Source organism: Purpureocillium lilacinum, assembly GCF_023168085.1.
Source record: "Purpureocillium lilacinum CBS 284.36 DNA, scaffold_7, whole genome shotgun sequence".
Lineage (NCBI taxonomy): Eukaryota > Fungi > Ascomycota > Sordariomycetes > Hypocreales > Ophiocordycipitaceae > Purpureocillium > Purpureocillium lilacinum.
The window spans coordinates 2,893,119-2,909,837 of record NW_027072117.1 but is presented as its reverse complement, the minus strand read 5'-3'; the positions used below and the strand labels follow the sequence as shown (position 1 = coordinate 2,909,837).

At 62.0% G+C, this 16,719-nt stretch overlaps 7 protein-coding genes and 1 non-coding gene across 8 annotated transcripts; 4 read left to right on the top strand and 4 right to left on the bottom strand.

Annotated features, from left to right (window-relative positions):
• Positions 1-168: 168 nt before the first annotated feature.
• On the bottom strand, positions 169-1,260 carry PLICBS_009791 (uncharacterized protein; the record flags this gene model as incomplete). The annotated part of the gene is made up of 1 exon (XM_018325414.2): positions 169-1,260. The coding sequence occupies one exon, from the start codon at positions 1,258-1,260 to the stop codon at positions 169-171; it is 1,092 nt and encodes a 363-aa protein (XP_018176808.2).
• Positions 1,261-2,012: 752 nt separating this feature from the next.
• On the bottom strand, positions 2,013-2,855 carry PLICBS_009790 (uncharacterized protein; the record flags this gene model as incomplete). The annotated part of the gene is made up of 1 exon (XM_018325413.2): positions 2,013-2,855. One exon carries the CDS (start codon positions 2,853-2,855, stop codon positions 2,013-2,015), a length of 843 nt encoding a protein of 280 aa, XP_018176807.2.
• Positions 2,856-4,161: 1,306 nt separating this feature from the next.
• Positions 4,162-5,710, bottom strand: PLICBS_009789 (mevalonate kinase; the record flags this gene model as incomplete). The annotated part of the gene is made up of 2 exons (XM_018325411.2): positions 4,162-5,445; positions 5,522-5,710. The coding sequence occupies 2 exons, from the start codon at positions 5,708-5,710 to the stop codon at positions 4,162-4,164; spliced, it is 1,473 nt and encodes a 490-aa protein (XP_018176805.1).
• Positions 5,711-8,598: 2,888 nt separating this feature from the next.
• Positions 8,599-9,228, top strand: PLICBS_009788 (uncharacterized protein; the record flags this gene model as incomplete). Its single annotated transcript, XM_018325410.2, has 1 exon — positions 8,599-9,228. The coding sequence occupies one exon, from the start codon at positions 8,599-8,601 to the stop codon at positions 9,226-9,228; it is 630 nt and encodes a 209-aa protein (XP_018176804.1).
• A 336-nt stretch (positions 9,229-9,564) lies between these two features.
• On the bottom strand, positions 9,565-10,095 carry PLICBS_009787 (60S ribosomal protein eL38; the record flags this gene model as incomplete). Its single annotated transcript, XM_018325409.1, has 4 exons — positions 9,565-9,602; positions 9,698-9,826; positions 9,949-9,982; positions 10,066-10,095. 4 exons carry the CDS (start codon positions 10,093-10,095, stop codon positions 9,565-9,567), a joined length of 231 nt encoding a protein of 76 aa, XP_018176803.1.
• A 1,256-nt stretch (positions 10,096-11,351) lies between these two features.
• PLICBS_009786 lies at positions 11,352-11,424 on the top strand. Its single transcript has one exon. It is a non-coding gene; the product is annotated as a tRNA-Cys (tRNA).
• An 893-nt stretch (positions 11,425-12,317) lies between these two features.
• On the top strand, positions 12,318-13,676 carry PLICBS_009785 (uncharacterized protein; the record flags this gene model as incomplete). The annotated part of the gene is made up of 1 exon (XM_018325408.2): positions 12,318-13,676. The coding sequence occupies one exon, from the start codon at positions 12,318-12,320 to the stop codon at positions 13,674-13,676; it is 1,359 nt and encodes a 452-aa protein (XP_018176802.2).
• A 1,453-nt stretch (positions 13,677-15,129) lies between these two features.
• PLICBS_009784 (uncharacterized protein) lies at positions 15,130-16,185 on the top strand (the record flags this gene model as incomplete). The annotated part of the gene is made up of 1 exon (XM_018325407.2): positions 15,130-16,185. One exon carries the CDS (start codon positions 15,130-15,132, stop codon positions 16,183-16,185), a length of 1,056 nt encoding a protein of 351 aa, XP_018176801.1.
• Positions 16,186-16,719: the final 534 nt, after the last annotated feature.

The following is a 16,719-nucleotide window of genomic DNA, read 5'->3' as shown; positions in this document are numbered from 1 at the left end:
TTCCCATGGTGGTATTAGTCACGGGAAGAGTAATAGTCGGTGCACGCGCGTCTTGGCGTCGTCGGCCAAGATGGCTTGGAAGGGCGACTTTTGCTTCCAGACCGGACGCCACCCCAGCGCGCCCGTTGACCGCGGCCCGGAGACCGGAGACACATTTGACACGGTTGGTCACTTGCCGGAAGCCTTTCCGCCGGCCAGGCTCCGCAGCAAGTCGATGGCTCCCGGCGTCTCGTACCACGACGCAAAGTTGTACCCGACCATGAGCAAGGCCTCGTCGCGCGACTGCTGGCCGTAGGGCCCGGCCGGCCGCTCCAGCACGCCCGCGTCGGGCTTCTCCACCAGTATTTTCCAGAAGTGAGGGCTGTACTTGTCGACCGCGTCGTACAGCTTCCTGACCTGCCCGCGTACTGTGTCCGCGAGCCGCGCCGTCTCCTCGGGCCCGGCCAGTAGGACGTCGCGGCGCGCGCCGACCACGCTGCCGACGAGCTGGCCGCGGATGAGCTCAACTATCTCGTCGGGCACGGCGCCGCGCAGCGCCACGCCTGCGTTCTGGATGGCGCGCAGGTCGAGCAGGATCCGCACCTTGATGAGCGTCACGGCCACGGCGTGGCTCAGGGGCAGCCAGGGGCTTCTCAGCCAGCGCTCGGGCGGCTCCTCCAACGCGTTGGCGTCCTTGGTGTCGAGAAACGGGAGACTCATATCGCCCCAGTCAAAGTCGCTGTCCTCGCTCTTGGCCGTATGCCAGCTAATAAAGTCATATGCGTCCTGATCGCGGCCGAGGCGGATGTACAGGCCGGGCACGACCTGGCGCACCCCCATGTTGTCGCCGCGGCACAGGCGCATCATGTCGAGCAGGTGGTCGAGACACATCTGCACGACGTCGACGGGGCCTCCCGGTGTGCCGTAGCTCAGCAGCAGGGCGTCGACGAGGCCGTAGCGGGCGCGCATATAAGGCCGCGTCTCGAGGATGCCCCAGAAGTGGCCGACCTCGTTCTCGAACATTTTCTCGGGCGTGAGCATGTCGCCGGGCATGTCGCGCAGCTTAACGTACTCGCTCTCGTAGTGGACGCGCGCCTTCTTGATGACTTTGCAGGGGATCTTGTGGTCATCGCGGTCGGCCGCCTGGCACTCGCGCCCGCAGTAGTAGACGGCCTGGCAGGCGGTGCAGCGCTTGACGTCGTCGCGGCGGTGGCACAGCTCGCAGGCCCGCGGCGCGAGGCCGTTGAGCTTGTCGAGCTCGGCGTTCATTATGAGCGGCATCTTGGGTGTGCTTCTGCCGTTGCGTGGATGGAGGAAAGGTCAAAGTCAAACGTGGCCCAGACGCGTGCGACAGGAGACGCGTCGCGATTAATTGAACACGGCGCTTTTAGGCGTTAGGTGGTGCTAGTGGTTGTGCCTGGACCCCTGAAGGCTATTATCTCAGCGGAGAGGCACGCTAACTCAGGTTCCTCTAGCACTTACCCCACAGTGAGCCTCTCAACTGCCGGGCCCGTCATCCGAAGCCCGGGGTGGAACACCTGAAGACACCTGGACCCTGCAACACCACCTCCTCAACTCCATCGCCCGCTGGCCATGTTTGAAGTTGTCATCACGGCGGATTCCTCTCCTCGCCCATGCCTTTTGACACATAACGGCAAACGCTCAAGAATACTCTCGAGGACACGAGCTATTACTACCGCAGAGTTACGCAGCCGCCATTCACATCCGCGGTTTGGCAAGACCGAGTCAGACTACGACATCAGTATACCGGGACTTCATCACACTTGCTGCTCTGCAAAGGGTCAAAGGTGCGTCTTAATTGAGAACGAATACTCTTACTCCTGTACAGACCTCACGCATATGGCCAGCCGTCCGTCTTTCGCAAAACGCCAAACAAATGCCCAACAAACGCCATGCCATGCCATCCCATACACCCGGTGAAAACGCCGTCCGTCCATCCAACTTTGTCCGTCCCACGTTTCCAACGCCTACAATGCCGCGCTCTAGGTGAGAAAAAGCACGCCGCGCCGCGCCTAGTCAAAATTAAAGTCGATCGGCTCGGCCGCCTCGCCCTCCAATGTCGTCGGGTCAAAGTTCATCATCTCCTCCATGTCGTCGCCAAAGTCGAGCCACTTCTCGTAGTCAAAGTCCGGCTCCGCGCCCTTGTACGGCTCGCGGAACACGACGCCCTGCAACAGCAGCGAGGGCTTCCATCCGCGCTCGGCGCGCAGGCCCTCGAGCGCCGCCGCCATCTCCTCCATCTTGCCGCTCGCCAGGGCCGCCAGCTCCGGGAGCGCCATGGGCTCGCCGCCCGCGCCCATCTCCTCGATGGTCATCTCGGGCGCCACCCAGCCGTGCAGCGCGTCCATGCCCGTGCCCAGGCACGCGACGGCCACTTCGGCGCCCGGCACGCCCGTCGCGCGCGCCTCCTCGGTGAGTCGGCGCAGCAGCCGCTCCGCGACGCAGCGCCCGCACGCGCGGCCAATCTTCTCCCAGCCGAGCTTGAGCATGCCGGGCTCCAAGGGCGGCTTGGTGCCCGCCGGGACGCTCGCGAAGGGCACGCAGTGCGCGCACTCGGTCAGCGACGAGGGGGCCCAGGTGCTGCGTCGCCAGATGCACGATCCGCAGCGGTCGCACTCGGACGCCTCGTCGTAGGGCGCCGCCGCGTCGAAGCAGCGCTGGCAGAGGATGTGGCCGCACGGGAACACGTACTGGAACTTGCACGGGTTTTCCTTGGCCTCGGCCCGCTCGACGAGGTTGCCGTGGCAGCGGAGACAGGCCTTGGCCCGGTGGTAGATGCGCTGCGCCATGGAGTGCTTTTGACGGAGGCGTCGCTGATTCTTGCTCAATGTCAGTGCCTCCTCTGGAGCACTCATGACGGCGAGCTTCGTCGTGGATCTCTCGCTGTGGACAATAAGACGCACTCACGTTGATCCTTGCGCTGATCGTATCCCAGGCTACCAAAAGGCCGGTCGAATAGATATGTCTTTGCTCGCGTCAGGGCCAGGGTGGTTGACCAGTGCGCTAGATCGTCCTGAGGTTCGCGAAATCCCGATAAATCTCCTTTGCCTGTGCAGTCTGCGTGAGCAACAGCTTCTTGCTCCATGGAAACCGGAGGAAACAAACCTTGTTTGTAGAGGCGATAGTCTGTGCCGCGAGTTCGATGTCGGTATCGACGCTGATAGTGACGATAATGACGATGAGGTCCAGTCAGGCTTCAGGCTTTCTCAGATTCGTGAAGCTTCCAACACACGTTGGTGTTTTCGCTCGCTGTGTTGCGTTTGTTTCGTCTGCTTCCGATCTGTTTTCTTCCCAGGTCGCTCCTTGGATCGAACGGGAGAAGAACGAGGTGGAATCGATCAAAGAAACGAGGAGAGACGGCCGTCAGGGGTAATATATCCTCAGCTCGCGTTTCGTACCGGATATGACTCCTGGTGACTGATTCACTGTCTGCGCGTAGCGTTGTGTTACGTTTGTGAGAATGCAAGAGAGAGGGAGAGTGGGAGAGAGGGCGGGAGAACGCAGGAGAACTGGGGAGAGGTTGCGGGAGTGAACAACGGGAAACGCGTCGCCTGGCCCTCCGCGAGGGACAAAACAAATTCACGCGCGGAGGGGGGACTGGGCTGAACGGACGGAACGGACGGAACATGAACATGAACAGCTGCGCGCGGCTGGCTGCGGTTCGCCCGGGGCAACGCCAGGCAGCCCTCACGGCAGAAGGGCTGGACATGAACAGCTGTGCCCCGCTGTTCGCCCGGTGTAATCACATAGTCCACGGGTTCTTGAACATGAAGATGAGCAGCCACCTGTAGCCAGCTGCGCAGTCACCGTTTGCTCCCCGCCCTCCTGAGCCGTCACTCTCTCCTCGTCAGTAAATCACTGGTGAACACGATCAGTAACTGCATGGCAAACGCTAAGTATATACCTGGAAATTTGAGCGAGCAGTACTTCCATCGTAGCACCGTAAGGTAACCCTCTAGTGATATCCCACCCATACCTAACCATGAGGGTCGTCCCAATCAATCCCATTAGTGACCCAATGACAACACCTTTGCCCTCCCGCCCGCTATTCCTTCCCGCCCAGGAGATGATGATGATGATGATGATGATGATGCGGAGTGGTGGTCAAACCCGGTAATTTCACAGCGGTGGCCGCGCTGCGGTGTCGTGCCTGTGTCCAGACTACCGGTTCTCGACGCGCCAAAACTTCCAGCCCTCGCGCTCGCCGCCGTCGCCGTGGACGCCGACCAGGCTCTCGACGCCCTTGGTCCCCTCGGCATTGAGGAATTTTTCGACATCAATCTCCATGCCGCCCTCTCGGTCCTCCTCGGTGCCGTTCTTCAGGACCGCCGGCCAGAGCACGCCGACGCCATCGCCGCCCAGAGTCGTCTCAAACTTTTGGTAGTTTTCGTCCACAAGCTGCTTCTCGAGCCGGCGCAGCTTCTCCGGAGACACGTTTGGTCGCATGAGTGTGATGGAGCACCCGCCGCCACCGGCACCGGTCAGCTTAGTCCATCCGATGCCCTGGTGGTCGACCAGCTCCCTCACCCTCTCCAGACGCGGATGTGACACGCCCAGCGAGACCAAAAGGCCGTGGTTGATGGTCATGAGCTCGCCCACCCTCCTCAGCGACTCTTCCTCCTCCTCGTCAAAGTCGTCGTGCTCGATGAGCTCGGCCGCGCTTCCGGTGACCTTGTCCATCGCCTCTAGGATGGTGCCCACCAGCTTAGGGTGCGTCTCCTTGAGCTTGAGGACCTTGGCGACCTCGTGCTCGGTCGACTTTGGCTGTCGTGTGTCGACCAGCAGGAGGGAGAGCTCGGGGAAGTCCCACAGCGGTCGCACCGACGGGGGCTCGTTATAGTCTGTCCGCCGAAAGACAACGGCCTTGCCTTGGGTCGCGACGGTGTTGTCCACGCCCGAGGGGTTGCCGTGGATGCACATCTCGGCGACAAAGGCCCACCTGTTGATGCGCTCGATCTGCAGCCGCGCCTCCTCGTGCGGCTGGTCCGGGTGCGGCCCAGACAACGTCCGCAGCTGGATGAGCAGGGCGGCGGACAGACAGACGGACACGGACGCGCTGCTGCCGAGGCCGGCGCTGACTGGTATGGTGGATCGGAGGGTATACAGACATCCGGGGAAGGAGGGCGACCCGAGCGAGAGGAAGAGGTAGAGGAAGGCGAAGGCGGAGTTGCGCTGGACCTTGCGAATCTCATCGGGCAGGTCGGCGCCCACGACGCCAATGTGCGGCTGCAGGGCGGAGACGAGTTCGGGGTCGAGCTCGGTGACGAGGGAGTAGTACGACTTCTTCTTGGAGGGTTGTTGGAAGACATTCCACGGCAAGTCGTCAATGTTCCAGGTATGGATGAGGTCTATGTCGGGGAATCGCAGCGAGACGGTCCGCTTCGACTTGGAGAGAGTCGTGACGTGGAGGTACGAGCGAAGGGAGATGGCGGCGGCAATGGCAGCCTGCAGGGGCGCGTCAGTAACGTCCCAGCGTCGCACAGTCCGGGCCCGACAGCGGCCGGCTTCGTGGGCAGCTCACCTTGCCGTGGACGACCGAGTGCTCGCCAAACACAATGACCTTGCCCGGCGCGGACACCATAAAGGCCGGGGCCATGGGGCTCGATTGCTTGCGGTCCATCTTGAGGCGGTGGGAAAGGGGGCCGTTGCCGTTCACGTACGACGTCCCATTGCTGGAGGAGCCGCGGGAGTCGGCGGCGCCGTTGAGCATCTTTGGCTGCCGGACGGACATTCGGCAACCGGCGTGACGGGCGGATGTGTACTCGCGCAGGTGATGCGACTCGGGCCGGTTCTATCGTATCGCGAGGAGGGAGTCCAGGCGCGGGTCGCGGGTCGCGAGCGAGGTGTCGTCGCAAAGGCGGGGATAGCGGCACCGCCCTTCGTATCAGTCCTCGTGGTGATCGCCTTCTCGTCGTCGTCGTCGTCCTCGCCGCAGTCGTCCTTGGTCACCGTCGGGCACAGGCAATGGGGAATGTAAGTCAGGAGGGGGCCACGCATGGAGGTGGCAGAAGGGAACCTATGGGACATAAAAGTGGTGATAAATGGGGGGCGGTGCAGGGGGTCCGCTGGTCGCTGCAGAGCCACCCACCACCCATGCTGACGGGCATGGCATGGCATGGCAGGCCGCCCGGGCCCAGGCACGGCGCCCAAAAGGGGACCAGGTCGCATTAGGCCAATCCAGCGGCGCCGTCGCGCATCACAGAAAAAATGGAAGTTGCCGTTCCATTCTTCTGTTCTTTGCCCCCGCACTGGTCACGCCCAACAACAGGCAGACCACGGTAAGTCAGTAGCCGAATACAGACACGCATCATCATCACCGTGGCGTTGCACAGAGAGAGAAACAAAAGAGAGCGCCCGCCCCTTCTACAGCACACCTCACTAGTCCTGGAAAGACCTCAATCTGAAGGTCCTGTGTCGCGCCTGCTTGCAAGGGGATCCGGCCGGCCAGGTTTGTAATTGCAGGCGTTCGATTGGGGGCGCTTCCGGGGATGTGGGTGGGCGGCTTTGGTGGAGGAGGAGCCGTAATACTCAATCGCCCGTCCCGTCGTTTGGGCCTCGACACCAAGTAGTCGACGAGGCGTCGTGCTACGCTATCGTATGAGCTGTTTCTTTGCTTGGGACACAATGTTTCAATCCGATGCCCGGCGGGCAAATCAACGGATGCGATGCGCGTCAGCGTGTGTCTCTCTCACTCACTTATGCCGTCAGACATCCATCCACGGTCCTTCCTTCCCCCAACCCACAACCACAACCAGCTGCTGCCACCACACCACCACCACAACCAGCAAACGACGCGTCAACGGCAGCGCCCCCGCGGCCGTCTCGGCAGCGCTAGCGCGAGTTCCTCGACGCCCTCTCCTGATCGCCCCCCCGGCGCCGACGTCCTGGGACTCGGCTGGCTGTCCTGCTTCCCATTACGCACGCCGGCGTCCCGGTGCCGCAGCGGGGGCTGATGCAACACAACGCAACGCAATGCTGCATTGGAAGAGTGCCTGGAGCACCGGCCGCCGGGAGGCCTGCGCTGGCTCGAATGCAGGACCCCATCGTGCGATGGCTGTTGCAGTGAAGAGGCACCGCACGCACACATGGACGATGCTCCACTCCAGACAAGCCCTGACATGTTGTTGCGTTGTTGGCGGCTCGGAGGCATGGTCCGTTATTTAGTTAGTCGTCGTCGCCCAGCGGGCGCATTGTTGGCGGCCGCTCGCTCAGCTGCGCATACGCAAACGGCATCCCATGAAACTCTGCTCCCTTCAGCCCGCTCAGCAGCAGCGACGTCACCCAACTTTCCAATCAACGCACTGCAACGCCGTCGTACGAAGTACAGTATCCTCTGGGTATGAGAGCCCTCTGTACATACGTGTAAATATTGTAGGTCCGCATAAAACGCCTGGGTTTCCACGGGGAAGCTGCCCCGGTGACCCGCGGACGGCCCAACTCAGGCCCGATTCATCAGCATCACAAAACCCAAGCCATCCCGCCGTGGGCAAAAACTCGTGCGACGCGGGAGGCTTGATGCCGCCGACCCAGCAAGGGCCAAGCATCAGATTCGCCCCGGCCGTCGTCGACGCGCGCCTGAATGGTCAGCGAGCGAGGGGGGGATCGAACAGGCACCCGACTCGCCCTCTTTGGCCACCCACGTTCTGACGAGGATGCGGGGAAGCCTATTGACGTCCTGGGACGGCCGCATCTCAGAGTGTAGGTAGAAGGCACCGAATCGGTCCGCCCGTCCATGATGCGCACACTCCCGCTGCTCCGGCCAGCACGCACGTGGGCAGCGTGAACAGGCAGGTCCCAATACCCGCCTGAAACGGAACGCAGGAACGGCAGCAGCAGCAGCAGCAGCAGCAGCAATAATAAGCCCCGGCTGGGCCCGCCTGCGTCCGTGTCAAGTCGTCAACCGCCTCCCGGATGCCGGCATGACCCCACGAGTGCGGCTGGCCGCAGCTGGAGCATCATGGCATTTGGGCCCCGGGCTTTATCAGCAGCTGCTGCTACGGCGGGTGTTGCGTGACGGGACGCCTGGAAAGCAGACGCCACACTGTCCCTCCGCCTCGACGCTCCCGCCTTTGGGCGCTAAAAAAGTCAAACTGCACTTAGCCAGCAAATAGAAGCACCCCGACGGCTCTGCATCCGTTGAACGCTGCGTTGCGAGCGAGCGCGCGGGGTGGGTAGGATGCGCCAACGGCCGCGCTGGGGAGGCGATCTGCTGCTGCTCCTCCTGCTGCTCGGCGGCGGCGTCGTTGCGTGCGAGCACAGCCCTGGAGGCTCAAAGGCAATTGTGTCTGTAGCAGGTGACGGTCGGTGAGGTACCAGAGGCAGCCCCCTCCGCGTGGGCTGCGACGTCATTCCAACGTTGCCTGCGGTAGGTATAACTACCTTGCGGTACCGTCGCCCGGCGCGGCAGCGCCCACACCTTGCGCGTACCATTGATTTGCGACGGCCCACGATACCCATACCTGACTTCACTTTACTTGCGTACCTACGGCTCGCCCGCGTCTTCCTTTCTACTCGTCAGTCAAGCCGCCGTCCGATCGACCCGAGACTCTATAGCGCCAGCAGCAAGCAGCAGCAGCAGCAGCAGGAAACTCGCCCGCGATGCCCGTCACGGAGCTCGCCATCCTCAAGCTGAGGGGCGGCCACGACCAGCTCGAGTTCCTCGAGGCCCTGATGGAGGTGCAGGAGCTGCAGGACGAATGGATACACGAGAACAAGCCGTGCCACCTCGAGCCCAACACCAACCTCAGCAGCATGTACATCGAGGAGGCCGACCCGCCCTCGCTGCTCATCACCGCCCCCTGGGACTCGCCCGAGGCGCACGGCGAGTGGATCCAGAGCCGCGAGAACCAGGACTGCAACGGCAAGCTGTCGCAGTACATCCGCCCGGGCTGCGACTCGGTCCTCATGTTCCACATGGACGCGGCCGGCGGCGCCCGCAAGCAGATGCGCCGCCCCTTTGAGAACCAGCGCAGCTTCAACGTCTGCCGCCTCAGCGTCGACCCGGCCAAGCGCGACGCCCTGCAAAAGGCCTACCGCCACCTCGAGGAGCAGTCGCGCGTCGAGCCCGGCGCCGAGCCCAAGGTCTGGGGCGGCTGGCGGATCGAGAAGTCGGGCGAGAATGAGGACCTGGTCGTCTTTTGGAGCGACGAGGTGCCCCACGACCGCCTCAAGCCCCTCATGAGCTTCACCGACGACATTATCTGTCGCCGCTTCACGCACGTGGTGTAGACGGCCACGTGGACAACGGAGGGAACGCTTGGATCAATGCTGGGATTAGCAACCTGGGGAGGGGAGGGTTCTTTTTCACGGGGGACGGTCGACGATGCTTGGCTTCGATGATATCCTGCGCAGACGGGGGAGGGCAGAGCAGAGCTGGCGTTTGTTGCGTATGTGTATGTGTGTGCCTCAAAATCGTTCTTTTCAACTCTATTCGAGAGCGCGTTCTGAGAACATGAAATGCAAGGTATCCCGAGACGCCTATTCGTGCATGTTTGGTTTCCTCCTCCCACGCCCCAGATTCACCTCCGCCATTTTCGCCCGTCGCTACCGCATGTCGTCGACCCCTTAGTTCTTCTTGGAGGAGACGTCGGCGATGTGCAGGTCTACCAGAAGTGTCAGCAATCTAACGTCCCAAATCAATTGCCTCTGTCGTCGTCGCGGTCGATGACGAGGGCGTAATCGGAGGGGCCGCGCATACTGGGAGGCAGGCTCTGCTTCAACTTCTCGGCCTTCTCGGTGTCCTTGAGCACCAGGGTGTACAGGTGCTTCTGGCAGCGGACCTTGAACTTGACGTTGTTGGCCTTCTTGTTCTTCTTGATCCGCGCGGCTGTATGGGGAAAAAACATCCGTTAGAATTCCTCGTTCTTTTCTTCTCGTTTCGCAATCGTCGGCGCAATTCTCGCGGACTCGCGTTCGCCGGCGGCGGATTCGGGGCAGCAAAAAACCTACAGGAAGCGTCCTTCCGACGGCAGATCTCGATGAACTGGAGACACGCAAAAATGTCAGTACCGCGTCCTGAATTGGCAAAAGGCCGCACCGAGCATAGGCAAGATCGTGAGCCCGTACCTTCTTGATATCAGCGACCTCCTTAGGCATTTTGGCGGTGGTTCGACGGGACTGTTGGGGAGGACAGGGTCTTGAGCAGCGGGAGTTGCGATTTGGGATAGATTTTGGGAATTTCGTTTTGTGTGCGCAGCTTTTCGCGGGGCGGGGCGCACGGGCCACCTGTCTGTGGCTGGGGCGGCTGGCCGGCAAGCCACACCCCGGTGCAGGCAGGCATGCATGCAGGATCGGGGGATGAGTCGCCGCGTCACTGTGGCGTGGCCTCAACGGCGTCCAAAGGTCGACTGAACACCTTTCATGTGAAGAGCATACGTACGTCGAGCAATAAGGCCGGTATATAATCAGCCGGCGAGTACGACGGATCTCCGTTATTCTCGCTTGCTCCATCGCTTCCAAGGATTGAACTGCAGACGGAGAGCCGTTTCACGCACCGCCACACAACTACCCTGTACAAGATGCCGACCGCCATGGATCACGCCATGAAGTCCAAGGTACGTCGATTCAGGGCTCGGAAAGCTAAGACATAGATTGGAGTATTATCTGTGCTAATACGTTGGTCATTGTTGTGTAGAACATGGTTCTAGGTTGGTGTCCTTGGGTGAAGTATCACGAGCTGTATGACTGATATGTCCCAGCTTTCGGTGGAGTCATTGCCGCAGCAGCAGCTTGGACAATCTGGGGAGGCGACATGTTTCCAAGGGAGCCGGACCCTAAAGGAGACCCAGAGACCTGGACGAGAGAGGAAATGAGACGATGGCTGGCGGCGGTACGCGTGCTCCTCGCGCCGAAGACTGATCATATGGTACTGACGATATTGGCAGCGGAACCTTTTCCCCAATGGAGACGACACGAGAGAGGAGCTTCTAGCACGAGTGTTGGCCAACATGAGGGCACCAAGGAAGTGAGAGACACAATAAACACGGTTTATGTCAATCACTCGATCTGGAAGCATGCTTCACGAGCACTGGCGACTGTTTGATGATAGAGAGCACCTCTGCCAAGTCCACCTGGAGCAGCGACTTCAGATCAGGCAGCGTCGTTTCGAGACAGCCACGCACTGAACAGGGGAATACCCATTTTGCACATAATCTTCGGGCCAGTCCATCTTTGGCACCATCCCTCCACGTTGACCCAGCTATGGGCAGCATTGTTCTCACAAGCCCATCGCTGCTGCATGTCGCAGAAAACAGCTGGCTTTTACTTGGTGGAGCCTTGGGGGTGAGGGGCGAGCGCCTTGATGTGGGGAAACCTGGAAGGACTATAAGGGAAAATAGTTCAGCGCTTACCAAGCTCGAGTGACGCAGCGGTTAGCGTGTGAGATTGCAGATCTTAAAGTCGCTGGTTCGAATCCGGCCTCGAGCTTACCAACTTTCTTTTTTTGCGTTTTCTGCCTCTGGCTCTGGCTCAGCTTCCATGCTGGTTGTGGGGGGGGTCTTCTTTTTTGGTGTAGCCGGGTGATGAGTGTGTCCGGCCAGCAATGCAATGGGTTGCAGCGGAGGAGGGCCTGAGTAAGGACAGGCGGTGCATTCGTGACACAGCACCGACAAATCGCAGCCCCTACCTTGGGTGATCCTACTGCGCTGAATGGCGGCGGCGGGTGTCCTGGCGTTGGCTCGCAGCTTGTTTTTGGCATTAAGTTTGGTTGGGCCGCCCATTGTCACCTCCCGTAGCTTTTGGCTGCACCGCTTTTTCGGCGCTGCATGCGCAGCTTGTTGTGAACATGGAACCTACAACTCTGCGCTTCTACACTCTGCCCTGCTTCCTATAACAGCTCATTCCGTCCCTGCTGGCCCCTGCGCATACCGATACTGTTTATCCCATTGCAAGGAGAGGCTGGGATCCGGCGCGCCCGGACCTTGAAGACTGGGGCTGACGGCTCGATCAAATCAACAACGCCGGGGCGGTCCTAGCCGTATTGATCCATCCATCCATCCCATCGCACGTGCCGCTGACGGCAGACGGGCGGCGGTGCGACACCTCAACTGATCAGCGGCGGGCACGGCAGCCTCGACGCTGCTTCGTTCCATTCACTCTCATCTCTGCGCCCCGACCGTCGCCGCCGTGTGCCACGCCCGCCCGCGCCCGCGGTATCATGCAGCGCTGGCTTCGGCGTCCGACGCAGACAGAACCGCCCTCGACGACTCAATCGCACAGCGACGCCGGCCGTCGCCGTACATGACCGCCGCGAGCGTCGTCGCCCGGACAGGCGTGACGGCCACCACCACGACCACCACCGACCGCCATCGACCTCAATCATGGCGTTCCTCGAGGACCCGCGGCTGCGGCAGCGCTGGAACCAAATCGCCCACGACGCCGAGGCCGTGACGGAGAACGCCGCCGCGGGCATCTGGTCCTTCCAGCACAACTACATCAACCCGTGCTTCGGCTCCATCGCCGACTCCATCGAGCAGTGCACGACGGTCTGCCTCGGCGACCCGGAGGAGCGCCTGCGCCGGCGGCGCGAGCGCGAGCGCACCCACGGCGCGGCCGAGTACAGCTTCGACTTCTACGACGACTGGTACGAGGAGGAGAACGGCGCTGGCGGCGGCGGCGGAGGCCTGCTCGGCAGCTGGGGCGGCGAGGACTGGGACCGCCTCCTCGCGGGGACGGGCAGCGCGCGCAAGCATGCCGGCGGCGAGACGACGGAGCAGCCGCGCCGGAAACGAGGCATGAGCTACGGCACCAGAGGCCCTCGCAGGAAGACGACTGAGCAGGACCCGACCATCATCCCCAGCACCCAGCCCATCGGCTTCCTCAGCAAGCTACCGTGGAAGATGGGCGGCACCCTGCGGTACAAACCGAGCGCCGCCGACCTGCAGGAGCATCCCGGGAAGCACGATCACGATCACGGCCACGGGCTCGCCGAGTCGGAACCCCTTCTGGGGCCCGACACCAGCTCGGATTATCGTCCGCTACACGTGGCGCGCCAGCGCAGCGGGACGACTGGCTCCGGGGACACGTCTGATTCGTACCGCTCCCGCGGCGACCTGTTTCCGAGCGACGGCGAGGGCGACGAAGACGCCGTGCCCCTAGACGACGAAGTAACCTACGACATGATACGAAAGGACGACCGCAGCAGTGGCAAGACGTCACGGACGCGCAGCAGCAAAGGCAAGCGACCGGCGGAGGGTCTGGCCACATCGAGGACGGTCTCGAGGACCACGCTGGGTTCCAGCATATCGGGCGAGTCGCCCGAGCTGGACCGCACGTTGAGGTCCCTACCTGTCACGCCCGACGTCGAGAACGTACCGTCACTGGAGGACCTCGAGCGGGAAGAGGAGCGGCTACGACAAGAAGAAGAAGAGGAGGTCGCTCGGAGAAAGGAAGCGGCAAGGCAACTGGCAGCCCAGAAGGGGTTGGGAACCGATCCTGGAAGTCATACCAGACCGGGGGCGAACGCCGACTTCTCCGAAGGAGTGCCCGAACCCGAGCCTCTTGTACATCAGCAGGACATCAACGGGCAAGGCCCGGAAGACCGAGGCCGCAGGAAACCTGATGATGATACCCACACCCGGACGCCAGTAGGAGATGACGTTGGGCGACGAGGTGGCGAGACGAAAGCGGCACCACGGGAGCCCGTCTTCCACGCCGCGCGGCTGCCCAACTTTGGGTGAGGCGGAACAACATTTCGCGTCTTTTTTTTCATTCGATGGTGTATTAATTGGCGGCTGCCCTCGTGCAGGACTTGATTTGATGCAATGCGATGCGATACGGCATGGCTGGCTATGGGCTTGGGTGCCTTGTACGACATGAAGGCACGACGACGACGACACGTGGGGGCGGAGGGAGCACCGCGTTTGATACCATAGCGCGCACATGCTTGCGGAAATGATGAAATAGACGAGTTGGAAATATTGGATCGTTGGTCGTGAGAAGTGCTGCGGCTGGTGCTGCTGCTGCTTGCCGTGTTTGCCGGGCGTCCCGCGCCGTTGAGTGACTGGCGATGGTGTTGGAGTCTTGACAGCTGATGTGAGGTCGGGTGAAGCTCGTGACGGGTCCGTGCTGCGATGCGGTCGGCTGTGCGCCATGTCTCATTGTTGCCGATGCCGCAGGAGACAGTGCATGACATGCTCTCATCACAGAGCAGCTGTTGGCAGGCCACGGTGAATGCACGTACACACGCACTTTGCACGTACAGGCGTATGTATGTACTGTACGCCACCGGCACGTCATGACGGGTTTCATGTACACGCGGCGAGGCGTTGCCGAACAACCTAGAAGAGTGCATGTATAATGGCTGTCGATGGCATGTGGAGATGGTCCGGGCCCCAGCTGCAGCTGTCGTCGTGTGGACAAACAGCCCGCTGGCGAGCGCTTGAGGTGGTGGGTTGGGGGACGCGGTCCGGGGGTTCGGGGCGCTGTCAGCACCCGCCCGGGGGGCGTCACTGACACTGCCGTGGGCTCCAGCTGCCATCAATTGTCCGAACAGCCCTGGGGGCACACCTGTGGACATCAGTGGCTGTCCCCTCCCCCGTGCGCGGGCAGCCGCACCACCTGCACCACCAACGCACGTCGCCAGCGGCCGACCTGCCGAGGCAAAGCCTCGGTTCCCCGCACCCTGGGCCGCCTCCCCCAGCGCCCCCAGGCCCCCGTCCCCGCTCCAGGCTGAGTGTCTGCTGCCCTGGCCCTGAAAGCGGGCAGCGTCCCATGCACGTCTTCAGTGAGGTGCGGGAGCGGCTCGTACGGATTGCGTGGTCACTCCGTCCGCCCCGTTCGCCGATGCGCGCGATGCAACGGGCGTTGCACGAGCAAGTTGTTGAAGAAACCGAACCGCGAACCCTGCTGGGCGGGGCGAGCAATGCTACCTACTTTACTTCATATGATTGCCGCCGTCGCTCGCAACTGCCCTCCTCCCGTTCTGCATCATATTTTGCTCTAATCTTTTCGCACCTTTGATACGTAAGTGTTTTCGTCGCCATCATTGCTCGACTGTCTTGGGCGGCGCTCTAACAAGGAAACAACAGCCAGAACCCACCCCAATATCGTCAAGCCGTTGCGCGCCGCCCTCCTCCTCCCGTCCTCCTTCCACCCACCCCCCTTTCGTCCTCTCAGTTGAAAACAGCAAGCATGGCGCCCTCCGGCCCCATCACGACGCCCTTCACCCAGCTGATGGGCATCAAGCACCCGGTCGTGCTCGCCGGCATGGCGCGCACGTCGGGCGGCGAGCTCGCGGCGGCCGTGTCCAACGCGGGCGGCCTGGGCGTCATCGGCGGGTTCCAGTACACGCCGGACCAGCTGCGCGAGATCGTGGCGGAGCTCAAGGAGAACCTCAAGAGCCCGGACCTGCCGTTCGGCGTGGACCTGGCCCTGCCGCAGATCGGCGGCAGCGCGCGCAAGACCAACCACGACTACACGGGCGGCAAGCTCGACGAGCTCATCGACATCACCATTGAGAGCGGCGCCAAGCTCTTTGTGTGCGCCATCGGCGTGTGCCCCAAGCCCGTGACGGAGCGCCTGCACAAGCACGGCATCCTCGTCATGAACATGGTCGGCCACCCCAAGCACGCCGTCAAGGCGCTCGACGCCGGCGTCGACATGGTGTGCGCGCAGGGCACCGAGGGCGGCGGCCACACGGGCGACGTGGCCAACTCGGTGCTCATCCCGGCCGTCGTCGACGTCGCGCGGCGGTACAAGCCGCCCATGCTCAAGGGGTCCACGGCGCTGGTGCTCGCCGCCGGCGGCATCCACAACGGGCGCGGCCTCGCCAGCTCGCTCATGCAGGGCGCGACGGGCGTCTGGGTCGGCACGCGCTTCGTCGCCTCGGTCGAGGCCAGCAGCAGCGACGAGCACAAGCAGGCCATTGTCGAGTGCGGCCACGGCGAGACGGAGCGCACCCTCGTCATCAGCGGCCGGCCCATCCGCGTCCGCCCCAACGACTACATCCGCCGCTGGCACGCCCAGCCCGAGCGCATCAAGGAGCTGTGCGACAAGGGTGTCGTCCCTATCGAGCACGACCTCGAGAGCGAAGTCGACGACATTGACCTGCCCCACCTCATGGGTCAGGTCGCCGGCTCCATCACAAAGGTGCAGCCCGCGGGCGAGATTGTGGACGAGATGGTCGCCGAGGCCGTCGACACGCTCAAGACGGGCTACACGTACCTGACAGACAAGAGTAAGCTGTGAGGAAGCGAGGCTGGTTGGAATGGACACTGTAACAATGTATATGCGGGATCAGACAGCCAAGCAGGCTTTGAAGGCTTCTTCGCGTGCATTTGCATATGCGGCACGAAGTTTGTTCAACATCTTGACAGTCCGCCGGGCGCTTGAATAGCCCATGAAGAAAAAAAAAGCACAGAAATTGAGACGATTGACGCTACGCATGCTATGGACAATCATAAACAGCCTTTGACATGTGAAGATGATGACACCAAGGGTCAGTAGTGATTCATCGCCAGTGCTGCTGATGGTGTTTTGGCGCAGAAAATCGTTCCCGTCCTCTCCAGTGGATGGACGGACCCTGGCTGCACGGACCAGGTGGCGTCCCACTCGCACCAATACAATTTAATGTGGGGCGCCGCCCGCATGTCCGTCCTCTCTGAGGCGGGCGGCGGCGTGGGAACTTTTTTTTTCTTATCCGCCAGTCTCGCTATCGCCGTCGACCTCAACCACCGCCAACTTTTTTCCTTAGCATCTTGTCTGCGCCAGCGTACGAGCATC